The sequence below is a fragment of the Pelodiscus sinensis genome, chromosome 14, assembly GCF_052426305.1.
Source record: "Pelodiscus sinensis isolate ZL-2025 chromosome 14, ASM5242630v1, whole genome shotgun sequence".
Taxonomy (NCBI): domain Eukaryota; kingdom Metazoa; phylum Chordata; order Testudines; family Trionychidae; genus Pelodiscus; species Pelodiscus sinensis.
In genome coordinates, this window is record NC_143065.1 from 27,553,469 (window position 1) to 27,574,743 (window position 21,275).

At 41.9% G+C, this 21,275-nt stretch overlaps 1 protein-coding gene across 4 annotated transcripts in view; it reads right to left on the minus strand.

Annotated features, from left to right (window-relative positions):
* Positions 1–7,650: 7,650 nt before the first annotated feature.
* SAXO2 (stabilizer of axonemal microtubules 2) overlaps positions 7,651–21,275 on the minus strand; it is a 32,899-nt gene continuing 19,274 nt past the window's right edge. For 3 of the 4 annotated variants that reach the window (XM_075897124.2, XM_089782058.1, XM_075897122.2), the window contains 3 exons: positions 20,159–20,338; positions 13,646–13,848; positions 8,866–9,872 (listed from right to left, as the gene is read on the minus strand). In XM_075897124.2, the coding sequence (XP_075753239.2) occupies positions 8,881–9,872; positions 13,646–13,848; positions 20,159–20,277 (1,314 nt within the window). In that variant the 5' untranslated portion in view covers positions 20,278–20,338 and the 3' untranslated portion in view covers positions 8,866–8,880. Of the gene's footprint in view, positions 7,790–8,865; positions 9,873–13,645; positions 13,849–20,158; positions 20,339–21,275 lie in introns of those variants that run through there. The other variant, XM_075897123.2, reaches the window with a different exon arrangement.

Here is a 21,275-nt window from a genome sequence, read left to right on the forward strand (position 1 = left end):
TGTACTGATCGTTATGGTGGTATGGTGTATAAAAGGTGTTCTAGAATTGTGACAGAACCTTTTAACACTCCCCTTTCCCATTTTTTTATTTCAGTGTGCAACTGTATTGAGCTTTTCCTGATTTCATAGAATCTCCCCATTGACTTGTAATTAAATTAGAACCTGGTAACACCACGAAAATCATGGTGAGATTTTATTATTGGGTCTGAGCTGTGCAATAGTGTTTGCATAAACCCAAGGTGGATGTTTCATTACAATTTTTTTCCAGTGGAGCTAAAGTTAATGTAGATATTTTGACCAGTTTGTGTAACATTCCGTTCTGCAGGCAGTACTCTGTAAATTTGCACCCATTTATTTAGCACCTCCCTGGGAACAGCACTAGCTACTGTGGCTAGCACATCCAACATAAAACTACAACTTCCAGTTTCACCATTGGTTGTTTAGTAGAGCACTACTAAGACAAAGCAAAATTATGTGAAGCCTTGTAGGACGACAATATAATTTACATTTGATACCAGCTACTCTCAAGGTTAATAAAACAAGGCACTAACATGCTGATATATTAGATTAACTGTATTAAGATCCAGAGGGTAGCTGTGTCTAGTCTGTTTCAACAAAACAATGAGGAGTCCTGTGGCCCCTTTAAAAACAAACACATTTTATTTGGGCATAAGCTTTTGTGGGCTGGAGCCCACTTGCAGGTGATGAAGTGGGATCCAGCCAATAAAAGCTTATGCCCAAATAAATCTGTTCATTTTTAAGGTGCCATGGGCCTCCTCATTATATTAAGATCATATAGTCTGAATTTTGTTTTAACCTTTAAGACAATAAAAAAACTACCAAGGAGAGCATGCAGAGAACTGAGTCCATAACCCAAGATCACATCCCCACCAGAGAAAATGTTTATATTTACGTATCAGTTACCGGTATGTGTCAGGGCACTAGTGTGTGAAGACAGGCGCGTTTCTTCTCTGCACCTCCTGCAGCACAGCTACTCTTCTCTTGCTTCAGATTGCACTCAGTGGGGGGGGGGGAGGGGGAGATGAGGCCAGGGACAGTGAGGCAGTGAGCAGTAGGCAGTGAGCAAAATCTGGACAGTTTAAATCAGATTGTGGGAGTAGGGTGGGAGAGTATATGACTACAGCTGGATCTTGCAGGGATCTGTGCAGACAGAGCCAGTTACTATGGGAGTACCCTGCCATCAGAGCTGAGACACAACCATGAAATGGGAAGAGATGCCTAGTTGAATGCCCCCTTTGTGAGGGAGGCTGATTCCAGAGTGTGCACTTCTACTCATTTCCTGGTTACAGTGTATGCCCAGAAAAACCTAAATTAAACACAAAGTTGGTTCAATGTAATGTCCCTCCTTAATTTAATGCATAAATCCCCATGAGTTCTCTGGCTGTCGTCACTGTAGAGAGCCCTCCTGGGTTGTCTCCTTTTCCAGCTTTGTTTTCATAGCTTCCAGAGGGTAAAGCCAGAAAGAATCACTCTGATCACCTAGTCTGGCTGCCTGCATTACACAGGCCATAGAATTTCACTCAGACTCTGTCTACACTGCAAGATTTTTGCGCAAAAAGCTTTTTGCAAAAGAGATCTTCCGCAAATACTTCTTGTGCAAAAGCGTGTCCACACCTCAAAAGTGCATCGCAAAAGCGAGCGTCCACACTGTATGGACGCTCGTGCTCAAGAAAGCTTGGATTGCCATTAACAGAATGGCCATCAGAGCAGCTGTGCTTTTTCTAATAGGCTCTTTTCCGCAGGAAATCCCTGCGGAGCATCCATGCGTGCCTTTTGCGCAAGAGCTGTAGCACAAAAAGGAGTTATTCCTCATGGGGAAAGGAATAACTCTACCGGCAAAAGCCCTCTGTCCTGTCAATTTCCTGTGTTTTGGGGAGGTTTTTTGCACAAAAATGCGCTTGAGGTGTGAACGCTCTGCCAGTTTTTTTGCAAAAAAGGCTGTTTTGTGCAAAAACTTTGTACAGGCAGTCCCCGAGTTACGCGGATCCGACTTATGTCGGATCCGCAGTTACGAACGGGGCTTTTCTCGCCCTGGAGGACATGAGCGGCGGGACGCCCAGATGCGCCGCGGTCCCCCCGCCCGCGTCCTCCGGGGTGAGAAAAGCTGCTCCGCGTCTGCCTGCTCTGTTGGGGGGGAGTCCTCCCCAGCAGACCAGGGAGACGCGGAGCAAAGCCCCGGAGCACACGGGCAGCAAAGCCACGGAGGATGCAGGCGGGACCGCGGCGCGTCTTGGTGGTCCCGCCACCCGCGTCTCCCTGGTCTGCTGGGGGTGGGGTGGGGCACAGCCGACGACGACGCCTGGGGTAGAGCAGCTGGGGCGCTGCCGGGTTGGTCCCGCAGCGCTGCTCCTCGGTGCTACTGGACCAACCCAGCAGCACCCCAGCTGCTCTGCCCCAGGCATCCCCAAGTCAGCCGCTGCTGAAACTGACCAGCGGCTGACTACAGAAAGCCCGAGGCAGAGTTGCTCTGCCCCAGGCTTCCTGGAATCAGCCGCTGATCAGTTTCAGCAGCGGCTGACTTGGGGACACCTGGGGTAGAGCAGCTGGGGTGCTGCTGGGTTGGTCCCCGCAGTGCTGAGGTGCGGCGCTGCGGGGACCTACCCGGCAGCGCCCCAGCTGCTCTGTCCCTGGCGTCCAAATTCAGCCACTGTTGAAACTGATCAGCGGCTGATTCCAGGAAGCCCAGGGCAGAGCAACTCTGCCTCCAGCTTCCTGTAGTCAGCCGCTGGTCAGTTTCAGCAGTGGCTGAATCTGGACGCCAGTTCCGACTTACATACAAATTCAACTTAAGAACAAACCTACAGTCCCTATCTTGTACGTAACCCGGGGACTGCCTGTAGTATAGACTTAGCCTCAGGGATTCCTTCATTCTGCCTAGCTGCTGATGACTGATCTGTATGTGTCTGTTAAAAGGAGATGCCCCCTACTACCTCAGGGTATGTCTATACTACCCCCCTAGTTCAAACTAGGGGGGGGGTAATGTAGTCATATGGAGTTGCAAATGAAGCCCGGGATTTGAATTTCCCGGGCTTCATTTGCATAAAGCCGGCCGGCGCCATTTTTAAATGCCAGCTAGGTCAGACCCCGTGCCGCGCGGCTACACACGGCACGGACTAGCTAGTTTGGATTAGGCTTCCTAATCCGAACTAGCTGTACACCTCGTTCCACGAGGTTGTGAAGGCTAGGACTATAACAGGGTTTAAAAGAGAACTAGATAAATTCATGGAGGTTAAGTCCATTAATGGCTATTAGCCAGGATGGGTAAGGAATGGTGTCCCTAGCCTCTGTTTGTCAGATGGTGGAGATGGATGGCAGGAGAGAGATCGCTTGATCATTACCTGTTCGGATCACTCCCTCTGGGGCACCTGGCATTGGCCACTGTCGGCAGACAGGATACTGGTCTGGATGGACCTCTGGTCTGACCCAATATGGCTGTTCTTATGTTCTTCATTAATCTCACAATTTCAAATCTGCGTCTTTTTACTAACCTGCCTGTTTGATTTTAGTGATTCACATGTGGCAAGTGTTATACAGACAGTGACAGCAGAGCTTCGCAGGAATCCCCCAAACACCCGCCCATTGAGAGGGACTCCAGCCATTGTGAAGTCCATTTGTGAGTCCCACCACAGTGAGTGCACGGTGCCTTAGAAAAATAAATGGGTCATGCCAGCCCAAGGAGCTTGCACTGCCTGGATCCTATGGGTACGATGCCAGGTTAGCCGTCGATGCCAAATGGGGAGCAGAGTTAGGGTCCAATTTACTGGCAAAACCAATGAAAATGTCCAGCCCCTGTGCTCTGTGCTGTCCTCCCAGGCAAGAGGGAGCCAGAGAAGAAGATGCTAAGAAAAAGGAGATACAAAGTGAGCATCTGTGCAGCTGGCTGGGCTGTGACCCTCAGAACCTCTCAGCCATGGGAGCCCCTCCATGCTTTGGGAGAACCCTGACAGGTAAAGGACAACCTTATTGTTCATGATAAAAGCCAAGTTTCTAGTCCTTGGCTTTGGGGGAAGCCACAACTATGGCTGAGCCATTGATGTCTCCTAAATGTCACAGGGCACTCGTGGTAGAGAGCTAGTGCTGCTCCCATAGGGTATCTGGGAGGGAGCTGCCTTTGCTGCCTGGAGTACTCATGGCGCATGGAGCAGGCCGCCCTTTGCCAGCAGTAACAGCACAAGTTCCCTTCCCCCCATGCCACAGTTCCCTGTTGGGCTGGCTGCAAGGAGCTCAGTTCAGCACTGCCAGCAGCAAGGATCAGCCTTTCTGCAGCCAGCTCTGTCAGCCCCAAGCCAGGACCATAAACTACATCCCGGCCTTGCCCCACTTGCTGGAGGAGGCGGTACATGTCAGGTTCCAACAGAGTGAAGCGGAGGGAGGGAGACACAGGCCCAACAAAGTAGGGAGATACCATCAGCATAGAGGGAAGCAGGATAGTGAGATCGGGGGTGGAAGTAGGTAGCCAAGGGAGGAGCAGGATAGAAGAGTCCCAGGTCATAGTGGGGCAGGCAAAGCAGGATTCCAGAAGGCAGGGAGACAGGTGGGGAGGGATTGGGGGTGGGGGGCCTGGAAAGGGAGTACCTTGGCCAACTGGAATTTTAGCCTCCAGTTACTGACAGGTTTCCCTCTCTGAATGGACATTTTGGTCTAAAACAGGACACCAGGAAATCCTACTGCAGGGGTGGGGAACATGTAGTGGATTGGGGGTTGCTGACCCACAGAAAAATCAATCAGGGGCTCCATACAAGTGAGACGCTGGAGGGGGGCTGGAGTGCCAGCATGGGCTCCCCAATGCTGGTGTGGGGGAGTCCTGAGCCTTGGAGGCCAGATCCAGGCATGCCATGGACTTCATCCATCTCTGGGCCTTAGTTTCCCCACCCCTACCCAGTGGTTAGAGAACCGCTGCCCTTAGGATCTCTAACCCTAGCTCCAAGTCCCCCTACCTCTTGGAATCGTAACCCTATGATGGGGACTCCTGCCTATAGCAAATCTAAGCCTCACCCAAAGTGTCCCACTCATAGGAATGCTAACTCTAAAGTGGGACCTCTCATCAGAATCCTGGCCCTAGTCCCAACTCTTCTCTACCCCTGGAAACCTAACCCTAAGGCAGGGACCCATCCCATGCCTGATGCTAACCCAAATCCCATTACCCATAGGAACCCTAACCCAAGCCTGAACTCCCCTACCTATAAGAACCTTACTAGGGCAGCAACCCTTGCCTATCGGCTCCTTCATCCTAGTCTCAAGTATCCTACACATAGAAACCCTAACCTGAAGACAGAGAATTCTACCAATAGAAACCAAAACCCTAATGGACTTCAGGTTAGGGTTACAGTTCCTATGTTTAGGGGCCCTCATCATAGGGTTAGAAATTCTATGGAAAGGGGTCTCCATACTAGGGTTAGGATGCCTATGGATAGGGGAGTTGGGGCTACCATAAAGGCTTCTCTAGGGAGTGGACTTGAGGCTAGGGTTAGCATTTCTCAGGGCAGGGGACTTGAGGATAGGCTTACGGTTCCTATAGATAGGAACCCTAGGTTTAGGATTTTTGTGGGTAGCAGCCTCCACCCTAGGGTTAATCCCTGTGGGTAGGGCTGGCTACCCTAGAGTTCCCATAGGGTTGGGGTTCCTATGGATATGGGACTTGGGGCTAGAGTTAGAGTTCCTAAGGACAAGGTATGAGGTCCCCACGCTGGGCTTGGGGTTTCTATAGGTAGGGAACTTGGGGCTAGGGTTAGGGTTCTTATGGGTAGGGGCTTCCACTCTAGTGTTATAGTTTCTATATGTAGGAATCCCACAGTAGGGTTGGTATTCCTATCGGTAAGGGATTGGAGCTAGGAGCTAAGGAGTTAACCTTACCCATAAGGAGATCCTTATGGGTAAGTTTCCCTCACCTTGGATCAGGATTCCTATAGATATGGGACTTAAGGCTGGGATTAGCATTTCTAAGGGCAGGGGAATTGGGGCTAGGGTTAAGGTTCCTATAGTGTCCCCCTCCCTGTTGTTAGGGTTCCTGTAGGTATGAATCTCTGCTCTAGGGTTAGAGTTCCAGTGAGTAAGGGTCCCCGTTCTAGGGTTAGGGTTGCTGTGGATAGGGGACTTGGGCTAGGGCTAGGATTATACCTGATCTCCAAAAACACCTGCTTCGAACTCTGCTAAAGCACATGATCCTATGTATTTTTGTTAGTCTCAGAGGCTATGTCTAAACTACACCCCTCTGTTGGCAGAAGGATGTAAATTAGATGCATCAAAAGTGCAAATGAAGACGGGATTTAAATATCCCACGCTTCATTTGCATAATGGTGGCTGCTGCTTTTTTTCGAAATGGGGCTTTAAAAAAAAGGCAGTTTAGACAGGGCATTTTCGACAGAAATGCCCCATTTCGAAAGATCCTGTACTCCTCGTTTTTTGAAAAAAAAAGCGGCGGCCGTCATTATGCAAATGAAGCACGGGATATTTAAATCCCTGCTTCATTTGCACTTTCAATACATCTAATTTACATCCCTTTGCTGACAGAGGGGTGTAGTTTAGAAGTAGCCTAAGCCATGATCTACGCTAGGGAGTTATTTCAAAATAACTTCCCTTATTTCGAAATAACAACTGGAGCGTCCATGCTACCAAGCCCATTACTTTGAAATAAGGGGTTGGTTATTTTGAAATAATAACTCCCGCTTTCCATGAGGAATAATCCTTATTTTTTTAAATAGTTATTTCAAAATAGTGGTAGTATGGATGTTCTGCAGCTGTTATTTGAAAATAACTGCTCCCCAAAGTCATTCAAAGTAATGACTCCCCAATGTTTCCTGGGGCTCTAAGTCAGGTCACATATTCACATTAAGGAAGAGCCTGCCTCAGACTAATTTCAAGGCTTCCCTGTAGTGTGGACACACTATTTCAAAATAGTTATTTTGGGAGTTATTATTTTGAAATAAGTTATTTCAAAATAATTTCCTAGTGTAGACATGCCCGAAGGTGCCACAGCACTACTTGTTGTTTTTCTGTTACATGTCTGAGTTTGCTCTTCTGGTTCCACTCTGTATTTACCATTATAATTTTATATCTACAAAACAACAAATAGTCCTGTAGCCCTTTAAAGACTAACAAAACATGTAGATGGTATCATGAGCTTTCGTGGGCGCAGCCCACTTCTTCAGATAACCAGAGTGTTGTATCTGTGAGTGGAGTGGCTGGTAGAGTCATCAAGAAAAGCAAATGCTTAGTGGGACAATATATCTAGGGAGGGGCAAAGAAATTTGAGAGCTGCTAAATAAAAAAAGGGATTCAGTGGTCAGCCTCTGATTCAGGGAAGTGTCTGGTCAGGGCAGCAAAGCTCTTAAACACTTCACAGGAACATAACTACAACTAAGGCAGAATTCAGCAAGGCAGCACTGCTATATTGTGCCAGTCCAGCCCTAAACATTTAATGAAAAATCCAGTCAGAAACACATGTTTAAAAATGGGAAAAAAATGCATGAACTTTAAAAAAATTTAATTGACCTGATTATTTTTCGGTTACAGAAAATCAAATTGACAGAGCACAAAGAGAATCAAGAACAGCTAAAACTAACCACACTTGTAACAGTAGGCACCTCATGTAACAGTTACAGAAAATAAGCATTTCCAACAGTCCAGGTTGCTTTTTCTGCTTGTTCTGACTGGAGCTCATGTGACTCTGTTCCTGCTTTGAACATATGACAGTGCTTGATTCCAGTCCTTTTATTGGTGATTTGGTATACATACAAATACACGATCCTTCAAAGCTAAAATGGCTTTCCTATAGTAATGAGTAAAAGATAATATACTTATGAGTTAGTGAAATTCATATCAAAAGTGATAAGACAACATATTAAGTATTGTAAGGGATCACTGGAAATCCTGGATATATTGACTGCAACTGAGATAAAAATATTTGAAATGACACTTAACAACTCTTACATAAACACACATTTTAATGAACCATTTATTCAGTCTACTTATTGTAACATTAAAATTCTGCATTGGGAAAACTAAGGACCAAAGTTAAATCAGCTGGTTTCTGTCTCAGAAAAAAAAAAGATTATTACATTTGTTTGCTAAATTAGCAGATTATTTCTTTTTATTTCATGGTCACTTATGCATCATGGCTGAGAATTGTACCGTTAGGCTTTGGCCATAGTAGACTGAAACTATATTAATAATAGCAAAGTTAAAGACTATAGTTAGCAATGTTCTAGCATACTATCCTGGACCATCATAAAAAGGGTATTTGTTTTCTGAAGTCCATTTAATGATTATGTTATAGGCTACAAGGGTGGCTAGTTTGTAATGGAGTGTGGCTATCAAGATTTCCAGAGGGGAAAAAATCCTTTTCTACACTGGTCACAGAAGTAACATTAAAACAACATTTCAAAAGTACTGTGGTCAGTGTCTACACATTTATTACAGATTATTATAGTTTCATTTGCTGTGTAGTGAGAATTAAATAAGTTGCAAGCAACATTTAAGGCATCTAATTGCTCCTGTACACATTCAATGATTACAAATTGATTTCTAGCAAGTCATAATCTCATTTAAATGTACACAGTATATGCTTGGGGTGGAAACAGTAAAATCTGAGAAGCAAAGTAATTATAAGATGCACAATTAGCAAAAACAGATTCCACACAAAATGTTCAGATGCATCTTATTAATAAAGATATTTCAATCTTATAATAAAGACATCTCACTATTTTAAAAAAGGTTATAATTATCTTAAGTGATTTAACAATTTTAAAATTACAATAATAACTTGTACTTGAACAACTTCTCATTGAATTTGCCCAGAAAAAAAATTAAACTATAGGATTCTAAAAAAAAATTAAATGTACAAACTACTAAAATTAAAAGTTATGAAGCAACAGCTACTTCTTTTGGCATATGATTACCATTTGGGTGGGAAAATGGATTAATTTCTGGAGTAAATCTGCGGAAGAATTTGTGACCACGAGAATCAGTGTTTACAAAGACATATCCTGGAGGAGATGGATAGTTTGCTGGGCAGATCTCTTGTGTTTTTGGAGTATAATCTGTACGATACATGGTTTCATCTTCAAAACGAGCTGAAGTAGGGACTACAACACGTAGAGGTCTGAAACTCTGAACTGGAATTATCTCATGTGGTATATAATGAGACTTGAATGTGGTCAATCCATCAAATTTTCCAATTGGTTTTGGAATTTCCTGATGTCTTCTAATAATGTCTTGACGACAGCTGTCCCAAGCTTGGAAGTCTTCTTTCATTGTGGTGTTTCCTTGAAAAGGGGCATTACTACTTCTTCCATAAGAAACTGGTCTTATGGGGGCAACAGGACAGATCATGTGAGGAACATAATCAAGATGGCTTGTGGAGTTTAGATCCATGTTACCTGGAGGTGGAACGTAATCTCTTATTTTGCGAGCCTCAGGCAAGAAGACTGGCCATGGTTGAAAACAATCCCGGAATTCAGTGCTTCCATCAAAGTGAGCATTAGACCCAATTTTAGTATATTCAGGCTTGTAGCTTTTTGTAAACTCTCCAAGTAGCCCTTTAAAATCATTCCGGTGGGTTGTGAGATCTTGAAAGGGTTGGCTGCTTGGCTTGTATTCTTCCTTTGGTCTAACAAATTTTGGTTCCAGTTGATGAGCAATGTAAGAACTGCGATGACTAGTAACACTGTCAAAAGGTACATCTGAAAGCTTGGCCACACCTGGAGGCTTAAAGCTTTGTCTGGGGTTCAGCTCCCTAGGAACAAAGTCATCTTGAAATGTAGTAGAATTCCCAAATTTTTCAGTAGGGGGATGATACATGTATTCCAATTTATATGGCTCCCTTCTTTGAACTTCCCATAATCTATAGTCATCTTTAAGACAAAAAACAATACTTAATGATAGAAAGAAATACTGTAGGTTTATTGTCAATTTTTATTGTCAATTTTATTGTCAATTATGTTCTTATGTTCTTAGCTGACACAGATGAAAAAAAATATTTTTACCACATCAGCTTCTTTGATCAAAAGAATTGAGTTGGAGTGACAAAGATAATTCTGCTTTACTATTAGATATAGGAGTTTTGTTTACCTGCTGCAATGGGAATACACCAAACACACAGTAAAATGCCACCTAATACCACCTGATAATTATTTCTTTTAGAAAAAGAAATATTTTCTATGCACACATTTGATTTCTGTTTGCACACAAATATCTCTAGAGATGATTTATCAGCACCATCCTGGCCACCATGGATGTAGAAGCTCTTTACATCAACATTCCACATGATGGATTACTGGCCATCAAGAACACTGTCCCTGAAGATGCCACTGTGCTCCTGGTTACAGAGCTCCGTGACTTTGTCCTCACTCACAACTATTTCCAATTTGGGGATAACCTATATCTTCCAAGTCAGTAGCTCAGCTATGGGCACCCACATGACCCCACAATATGCCAACATCTTTATGGCTGACCTTGAACAATGTTTCCTCAGCTCTCACCCCCCTTATGTTACATTGATGACATTTTCATCATATGGACCCATGGGAAAGAGACTCTTGAAGAATTCCACAGTGATTTCAACAACTTCCATCCCACCATCAACCTGGACCGGTCCACACAAGAGATCCACTTCTTTGACACTACAGTACAATTACATGATGGCCACATTTCCACCAGCTTATACTGGAAACCTACTGACCATTACACTTACCTACATGCTTCTAGCTTCCATCCAAGACATATTTCCCAATCAATTGTTTACAGCCAGGATACAACCAGATTTTCACCAATCCCACAGACAGAGACAAACACCTATAGGAGCTATATCAAGCATTCTTAAAACCAAAATACCCACCCGGCGAAGTGAAAAAAATAGATTGACAGAGCCAGAGGAGTACCCAGACATCAGCTCCTTTAAGACATGCCCGACAAAGAAAACAACAGGACACTACTTGCCGTCACCTACAGCCCCCAACTTAAACCTCTCTAGGGCATTATCAATAATCTACAACCTATCCTGGAAAATGACTCCTCACTCTCACAGGCCTTGGGGGACAGGCCAATCCTTTCCCACAGACAACCCCTTAACCTCAAACAAATTCTTTCCAGCAACCACACAGGACACCGCCATCATATTCATCCAGGAACTCACCCCTGAAATCAACTCCACTGCCAACTCTGTCCACACATCTATACTAGTGACATTATCACAGGACCTACACACATAAACCATCACATCAGAGGCTCATATAACTGCACACCCACCAATGTGATCTATGCCATCAAGTGCTAGCAATGCCCCTCTGCCATGTATATTGGCCAAACTGAATAGTCTCTATGACAAAGGATTAATGGACACAAATCAAATATTCAAAAAGGCAACACACAGAAACCTGTTGGGGAACATTTTAACTTGACCAGGCACTCATTAATGGATCTCAAAGTTACCATATTATTACAAGCCAATTTTAAAAAAACATCTTAAAAGGGAAGCTGCAAAGCTTAATTTCATTTACAAGTTTGATACCTGCAATAGAAGTTTAAACAAAGACCTTAACTGGATTACCCGCTACATTCCACATCCTAATGACATAAATAGCCAAGCACTCGGTACTTAGGAGTACTTAGAACCCACTCTTTCAGCTTCATTTAGCATGGACACTCTAATTGACAAATTTTCCCATGTTTTCCCTTATCTTTCCTTCCCCATTCCCTCTCTCAGTTATTTATTTTGCAACTTGGACCCCTTAACTCCATTCAACTGAAGAAGTGGGTTGTGCCCACGAAAGCTCATGAGACATCTACATTTTTTGTTAGTCTCTAAGGTGCTGCAGGACTATTAGTTGTTTAAGTTTTATTGTCAAAAGCTTACATTTTATCTCAGGACTGTGGATGAAACATGTATAAATGAAAGGTGACTGAACTGTGGACTATAATTTTAGAGAGAGATGTTGAGATCCTAAACAAATGTACATAAGATAGAGAATGCTAGCCAGTTCTTTACTTTTGCCACTATGCATTCTTACTTCTACCTACTCTTCCCCAGTTCTTCTAAATTCCTACTTGGGATAGCCTCATCCGATCTTCTTCATCTCCAGTGTCTTTGTTCTGGTCCAGTGGCCTTGGTCTTCCTATCAGAGCCTCTCTTGCCTTTCTTGAAGGCAACTCTAATAGGTTATAGTTCATAATCCACATTCAGGTATTTTAAATCTAGATTGCAGAGCAGATGTGCTACATTCAAATTATTATATATAACATCTCATATGTAAAAAATTATTTGTATACCAAGGTCACCTGTCTGGTTAATCTGCAGGGAAGCTGCTTAAGAACTGTTGCTTTGATGAATAACAGAAGATCATCTTGTTGAAACAGGTCATCAGCAGAATGCTATACCAAGTATACAGTGAAGACAAATCTGAAATTAAGTTTGGTTCATCAGTCTATGTATAGAAACAGTAATTGGGAACTACACCATCATGAAAGCTAAGGTGTGCTGAGACCTCAAAATTGAGAAGTTGATGATCTTAAAACGGGTGAGTAATAATTTTAGCCGGAGGCCACTTCAGAAATTTTTGAAGTGTTCCTGGGCCATCCCAGAAGGGGTGGGGCCAGGACACTTCAGTGCTTCCCTGCCCACAAACCTTGATTGGCCTGGGGGTGAAGGAAGCATGTGAAGTCTTTGCTCCCTCCCCCCTCAGAGAGAACTGCCATCTGTTCTGAACAGCTGGTGGTTCCCTCTAGCTGCCTGTGCCTCTGGCAGCAGGAGGTGACTCAGCGCACTCTCCCTGCCCCCAGGTCAATCAGGGACTAGGGGCAGGAGAAACATGGGAAGTCTCTCACTCCCTGCTCCCGCCCTGCAAGAGGACGCCGCACTTAGAGTCAACTGGTAGCTGAGCAGCAGCTGGTGGTTGACTCTAAGCACTGCATGCCCCTTGCAGGGTGGGAGGAGACTTTGCATGCTCCCCCTGCCGCCAGGTCAGTCAGTGCCTGGGGACAGAGGGAGCACACAAAGTTGCCTTCTACTCTACCCCCATCCTGCAAGGGGTGCACCGCGTTCAGAGTCGACCGCCTGTTGCTCAGCTGAGGTGTCTGAGTAGATAAGGCAATCGGCTACTAATTCATTGTGCTCTGCACACATGGTTTCGAATCCCATCATCATCTGATGTTTATAGTCTTCTTCCCTGCTTTCCATAAAGCTCTCATCAGTTTAGTGGCAGCCCCCCTCTGTATTGCTGCTTCCTATACACAAATCACTTCAAAGTGTATTGTTCTGAAAGGGCATGTCTACACAGCAGGGCTAAACTCAAAATAACCTACATAACTTGAGCTATGCTAATTGTGTAGCTTAAATTGAAATAGCTTATTTAATCTTTTGGTGCTGTCTACACAACAGTTATTTCAAAACAGAGCATTCTTCCTCCAACTTCCCTTACTCCTCATAAAATGAGGGCTACAGGAGTTGGAGTAAGAAGCCCGTTATTTCGAAATTATTTCAGAATAATGGGCTTGCTGAGTAGACGCACTGCTGTGTAGACATAGGCGAAGAGACAAAAGTCAGAAATCAAACCTCAACTTCAATATGGCAGTGCAGAATACCACCATCATTGTGTCCGTTTCTCTCTTTAAAAACAGCATGTGTTATTACCTCGATAGGTTGGTATAGTGTCGAATTTTCCTCCTTTAATAAGTTTTCTTTCTAAAGGTCTTACTAATGTCACTGGTTGTAATTTATGAAGATTAAAATCTCTTCTGTATGTTGTTCCAAGATCCATCTCTCCAAATTTTGGTTTATACTCTTCCTGTAACCGAAGAGGTCGACTTACAACATCATATGGGAGATAATCAGACCTGAAATGGAAAAATATGTAATACTGCTTCACAGTGTTAACTTTTTCTTATTGAGAAAATTATGACATTTGTTCTATACATCGAAACTTAGCAAAAACGAAATCATATCTTTTAGGATCTACATCAGTACCATCATAGGATCAGTAATGATAGAACGACTCTTTGTTCAACAGATACTTGGAATCTTATATATAGTGTATTCTTTGTCCTTAATAAAGTGGTAGAATCACTTTTTTTCAAACCTGACAGCAGTTTACCTTTATAATTGTACACACATTCTTATTAATAAACTCTTAGAAATAAAAATAAATGAGTCTTCTGTCATATTTCATATCTTATCTGACTGGAAAAATCTTAGGAGGTGTGGGGTTTAGTGAACAAGGCCACCCTCCTTGCTAAACTGGTAATGGGACAAAGCCTGTGTCCATGAAAAAGGGCCATTCAGCAAGAATAAACAGGATCAGGCCCAGACAAGCAGGCAGGCAAAAGATAAATTAAGGGACTTGTGGTAAAACTGGGAAAAAGCAGTAAGTACAGGCACTGAAAATCTAAATTCTTAAAATAATACTTACAAGAAGTAATATCTGAAGCAAGGCCAGTTTTCATTTTAAGAAATAAGAAAGTGTTTTAAGAAAGAAAAAAAAACACCAAAAAAGTTAACTCTACAGAGTATGGAAGGAATTGAGCAGTTGTAAAAATGCTAAAATGTTATAGGAAAAGATTTCTTGGTTTCTTTGCAGCCATTCTGAAGGAAAAATGGGCCCTTTTCCAAAAGAGTGTCTGTAAATAATCCAGGCAAATTTGACTAAAAAACTTCAAGAGGGTACTATTGGGAACTTAACTACCCCCAAATGAATAAAAGTGAATGTAATCTTTGTACAGGTATGTAAAAATAGTGTTAGAAATATTCAGAGAATATATGCATGTATCTGTGTGTAAATATAGTGTAAATAGTAGGTAAGGTTTTTAAAATCCAGAACTCCTGTTTTGTAGGTTAGTAAACTGTTTTGTATGCTTAAAACAAATTGGTTTGTTTTGTTTTTAGTAAAGCCATTTCATACCAAGTTGTTTAATAAAAGTATAGGAAAACTCAGTGAGCATAAAAGAAATAGTTACACCCGATGCAAAAATTAATATGGCTAAATAACATTATAAACAAAAAATGCACATTTTCCTGTGACATGCAATGTATATTGTAGAAGGAGGTAAAAACTGGAAACAAATCAAAATCCTGTGAAGGCTCCAGGAGCCACAACAGGTTGTAATTTCCTTTTCAGGTTGCTGTGTGAGAGAGCAGGACTTAAAGTAAAAACTCAAAACTGTAAAACTCAAAACTGGCAAAAGTTATTGTGTCCCTTTTTAAGACAAAGCTACAAACAGCTTTAAATCTAAAAGCAAGCCAGAAAGTGTCTGTGGTACAAATGCCCAAGCTGGCAGCACAAAAAAACCCCAAAAAAACAAAAAAAAAACATTTTTTTTGCAGGTAAATAAATAGTTTGATTAGCAAACTACCTGAGACCAGAACAAAAAGGGGTCTGCGTATGGAGAAATTTCAAGATGGTTTTAAACACACTGGTCTCAAAGCTAAGTTGTCTAAATAAAAGGCATGCTATCACAGGATACTTAAACACCTATTGGTAAGATCCACAGGGCTACTTGTTATTTGATGCTAATGTTCATAAGTAACCCTGTAATATGCGCATGATTTTCTTTTAAAAAAAAAAAGAAAAACCTTTAAAATGTTAAAATAATCATTGGAAACACATCTCACACTTAAAACCCTCCCAGCATTATAGTAATAATGCTTCTTGGCTACTCTCTATTCATAAACCTAACACAGCAGAAACTTACTAACTTAGTCTGCTGTATAAGAGGAAAACTAAAGTACACCTCCTAAATTTAATAATTACACAGTGGGGTAATTCACCCACAAGAAGGGGTAAAAACCATTGAAACCTGTTTTGCTACAAAACAAAAATATTTAACTATAGGAGTAATTGTAAGCAAAGAAACATGAAAGCATATTTGTAAAATAAAAAGAGAAAGTATGTAAATAATAATGCCACCCCCAAAGGGGTAGAAGTATGTTCTTGTTTTGTCTTTCAGAAAATCAGGACAAGCTGGTACCAGCTAAATACCCTACAACACCATGGATGTATTGTTGCAACAAAGATTGTTTTATGTTTTGTGTTTGTCTCATGTCTGTCTATCTTACTAACTAGTATACTGTGTTAAAGATAATCTGCACTAGGCAGGAAAGGTTCAATAAGCATTAAACATTTTAACTGCATTTAGAGAAACCCAGTGTGGATGGCTGTGGAGAGATCTCACAGGGACTGAGGGTTGTTTCAAATGAGGCAGAATCAGCCAGGGAATTGGAGCAGTCTGGCAACCAAGTAACTGGGTATGACCAGCTTGCTGGGAAGTCAGTGTGTTTGGGACAGGAGTGTTCCCAGGGGAGGCACACCCAGTCAGGCCTTTTGTCTTTGGAAGAGGGAGTTTTGCATTTGAAACCACAGGGCAATGGGGCAAGACCTGTGTGGCCAAGGAAGGCCGCAGGTTTTTCAACCTAGAAACCCCAAATTGTCGGTGTACACTTGGGATGAATTTGTTCCTGCTACTTATGCTAACTTTCATAACCACTGTACTGCAGTTACTAAAAATGTAACAATGTTCAATGTGCAGGATTTTGTACCAAAACCCTGGAAATGGTTAAAAAATGTACCCAAGGACACATTGTATGTTCAAAAGCCTTGTAACACTGGTATTTTACTGTTAGTACTTGTAATTAGTGTTAAAGCTTCTCACCTAAGAAAGGGGAATTCCAAAATTGGTGTGTGATGTAAAAAGGAAAACTGAGGCACACCACCAATTTTGTTTTCAGGGCTAAATGCAAAAATGCCTACACTATGTGGGATAAGAGCACATACATTCATGCACTGTTAATTGGGTTTCAAACTTGTGCCCAAGCTGCCCTGGATAAAATCACTATTTTCTCTCGCTCTGGGCAAGTCACCTAACCTGGATAAAAAAAGAATATTTGTTACATTACAATCACAAACACATGTTGCCTCACGATACCTTCTCTTAAACAGATTAAATACAAAGTGACACTACGAGTATACCAGATATCGTAGTGTCAAAAGGGGGAGTATGTAGGGATAACATATTAATGTATTAAAAATGTGATTCCCCCAAATGGAAGTGACTCCCCATAATTTATTCCCCACAACTTAGTGTTTAGATTTATTATTAATTCTTCTTCTTATTATTATTATTTGTTAAGATTGTTAAATGTTTAGATTTATTATTATTATTGTCCCTTTAGAATATAATGTATTAGGTCATGTAACTTAGAACTGTTAAGAATATAATCCTATGTAGCCAGAAACAGCCCCCCCCCCCCCCCCCCCCCCCCCCCCGTGCTCCAGGGCATGCTCAAGCTTGTGCAAGGGGCTGCTTGAAATTGACATTGCAGAGATACATTGTAACAATGCATTGTCAAGCCACTAACTCTGCTATGGGAGCCAAGCCCTGTAATTGACTAAGGGCATTGTTACTTAATTGAGGCCTGTTCTCTTTAAAACATTGTAACTTTATTCAGCACTCAGAGAATGTTTTAAGCAATACCACCCAGAAACTTCCTGTAACTACAACTTTTATTATTATACAAAATACTGTATGAATGTATGAGAGAGTGCTTGGATGATGAATGAATGGCTCTGAGAGGTGCCAGCCTGAGAATACAGCAACAAAGGGCTGAAGAAGGCGTCAGGTGCCAGTGCAACCAAAAGGTGTCAAGTGGAGAAAACCAAGTACTGGAGGTCCACCCGATGAGATCACTGACGAGCACCTGGCAGCCACCCTGGAGACATCAGCATGATGCAGCAATTTCCATAGACTGGCATAGGAAGAAATTCCTATAAGAACTGGACTAAAAAACTATGGAAGGTTCTGCTGCCAGCCCACCAGGAGCTTCAGATGCGCATCTGATCAGGACTTCGCTCCCCACTACTATCACTTGTGTATAGAGTACCTGGCCAGTATTCTGTCACAAGCAACTTCCAGGCTGGTAACTATACACAGAACTTGAATGAATGAATGGATGTATGAATGAATGGTTTTATATATATATATATATATATATATTTATATATATATATATATATATATATATATGTATGTATGTATGTATAAAAGTGTATAAAGGTTAAGTAGTGTTAGGAATAAGTAGTTAAACAACGTTGTTTGCTTCTATCTTTTCTTTATTTTTTTATTATCTTTACAATAAATGTGGCTTTTTGCCTTATCCCCCTCAAAAGATCCTGCTTGCTTTTATTTGGTATAACAATATAAAAAGTGATCAGTCAGTAAGTGGACAGAATCCAGGGGGGCAGGAATTAAACTTAATTCAGGGCCAAGTATTAATTCAAACTTAATTCAATACTGGTGGAGAAATGAAAGAAAAAAGAGACAACTTCTTTCCGTGTAACTGCTTTTGTATAAGCGACGAGGAGTCCTGTGGCACCTTATAGACTAACTGAAGTGTAGGAGCATAAGCTTTCGTGGGCAAAGACACACTTCGTCAGATGCATGTAGTGGAAATGTCCAGAGGCAGGAATAAATATGCAGGCCAGGATCAGGCTGGAGATGACCAGGTGGATCCAATCAAGGAGGATGAGGCCCACTTCTAGCAGCTGATCTGGAGGTGTGAATTCCAAGAGAGCAGAAGCTGCTTTTGTAGTTAGGAAGCCATTCACAGTCTTTGTTTAATCCAGAGTTGATTGTGTCAAACTTAAAGATGAACTGTAGCTCAGCAGTTTCTCTTTGAAGTCTGGTCCTGAAGTTTTTTAGGAATGGCAACATACAAAAACCTGTAGGGGAACACTTCAATCTTCCTGGACACACAATTGCAGATCTAAAAGTAGCCATCCTGCAGCAAAAAAACTTCAGGACCAGACTTCAAAGAGAAACTGCTGAGCTACAGTTCATCTTTAAGTTTGACACAATCAACTCTGGATTAAACTAAGACTGTGAATGGCTCGCTAACTACAAAAGCAGCTTCTGCTCTCTTGGAATTCACACCTCCAGATCAGCTGCTAGAAGTGGGCCTGGCCTGCATATTTATTCCTGCCTCTGGAAATTTCCACTACATGCATCTGACGAAGTGGGTCTTTGCCCACGAAAGCTTATGCTCCTACACTTCAGTTAGTCTATAAGGTGCCACAGGACTCCTCGTCGCTTTTGCAGATTCAGACTAACACGGCTACCCCTCTGATACTTGCTTTTGTATGTGTATATTGGAAATGTGGGCACCCAAATAGGTTGTTAACAGAAGAAGTGCATGCAAAGCACTGTTTCAGCACATAGATGCTGACTTTTGATATATAAGCTCTTCTTCTTAAATACAGGCAAACAAGCTTAAAACTCAAGCTGTCCCATAGTACTTAATGGAACTTGGAACAATAAGGGTTTGTGTCACTGGACTCCCCTTCTTATTTTAATAATCTGAAAATACCCTCTCTCCCATTCCTTGGATGGTGTTTTTCTGAATTTTTTTTTTAACTTGGAAATATCAGGAATTTCAGGTGTTGTCTTCCCTACTCTTACTGAAGGATGCTTTATATATAGATCTCTGTATCTCTGATCTTGCAAAGAAGTCCATGTGCCTAGACCTAGAGGATCACACATGGTCCTATTGAAGTCAAGTGGGCTTCATGTGAATTCAATAATCCAATTATAGAAAACTCATTGCAGGATTAGGGCCTTGGATTAAGTGATCCCTAGCTCTTCATTAAAAGGAGAAATATACTGAATTCTTAACAAAGCAAGCATTCTCCTGAGTCTTGTCTTCTGTTAACAACCATTTAATTTACAGATTTAAAATAGTATGAATATAAAATTGCTTTAATTCAGGTTTCATTTCCTCAGTATCTCAGGTTCTGTGAATCTACAATAGTAGTTTTCCAGCCATCCACAGTGTTAACCAGGTTAGATGAGACCTGGATTTCTTATGTATAAAACAAAAAGAAAAAACACAAAAAAACCTTTCAGATCCCCTTTAGAGATCAAAATGAATCCCCAAGGGACATTTTTCCTCCTTTGCATGTCTCCTGCCAACCCTAACACGATTGACATGTGCCATTTTATATTCAAACTTTATGTATATATACCCTTCAAGAGAATGAATAATCAAATTATTTCACAATAAAAATAATTGAAATAAACAGAACTATGCTCCCTAAATAAAAAACAGGAGGGCACTGTAGCATAAAATCAGCTCCAAAACACATTACTTCAAAATATTTACTTAAATGTTGTGATTCCTTCCATTCTTCCATGATGTGCTTGGTACACGTCCTTTGGCTTAAGACTCTGGGGCGGAGGGACATTGCCATACTGATGATATTTTTCACCATATTCCGACATGAGGAAAGGTTGTCCTCCAGTATCATAAATCCTTGTGGATTTATGAGGGCAATGATGGCGCCTGTATAAGAAATTGAAATGAGATAAAGTCAAATAGTTTTATCTGTGGCAAACACACCTCAAATATTCTATGAACATATAATGAGAAAAATAGCATTGTCATCACAGGTACCATCGACTTAGAAAAATTCCTCAGTGTGAAAAGAAAATTATTTTCATCTATACTTATGAAGGATATTACCAAATAGTACTGCATAGGCCACAATAGCACAAGAAGAAAGCACACTTACTTCATCTTTATTACAGAATAGGAAACATGTCAGTCTTCTGAATGTTAATCTGTCACCCATCCAACTCATTCTTTCCTCGCATTGTTTTCTTTCTTTCATACTATTATTTCCTTAATCTGTAACAATTACTCAATACTTTTCTGGTATCTTGCCCTTTTTCTTTTCCTCATTCCTTTTCTCCCTGGCTACATCTACACTGAAGGTTTCTTGCGCAAGAACTGTTTTGCGCAAGAGTTCTTGCGCAAAAGGTCTTGCACAAGAGCGTGTCCACACTGCCATGTGCTTTTGTGCAAGAGATGTGCCTTTGTGCGAGAGCGTCCATGGCAGTGTGGACGCTCTCTTGTGCAAGAAAGCTCTGATGGCCATTTTGGCCATAGGGGTTTCTTGCACAAGAAACCCCTGTTGCCTGCCCACACTGCCTTCTTGCACAAAAAGGCATATTCCTCGTGGGGTTAGGAATAACTGCGCAAAAAGCCCTCTCTTCTGACGATCTACAGTAAACTTTCTTGCACAAGAACGGGCTTGTAGTGTGGATGCTCCGCAAGTTTTTGCGCACAAGAAGCCTGCAGTGTAGACATAGCCCCTGTGTATTTCAATATTCTGTTCACCTTTTCTCAAAGCAGTACTGCTCACTTCCCTTTTTTTCACAATCTCATCAGATTAGGTACAATTGCTTTCTGATCTGCAGTTTCAGATCTCTAGAATAAA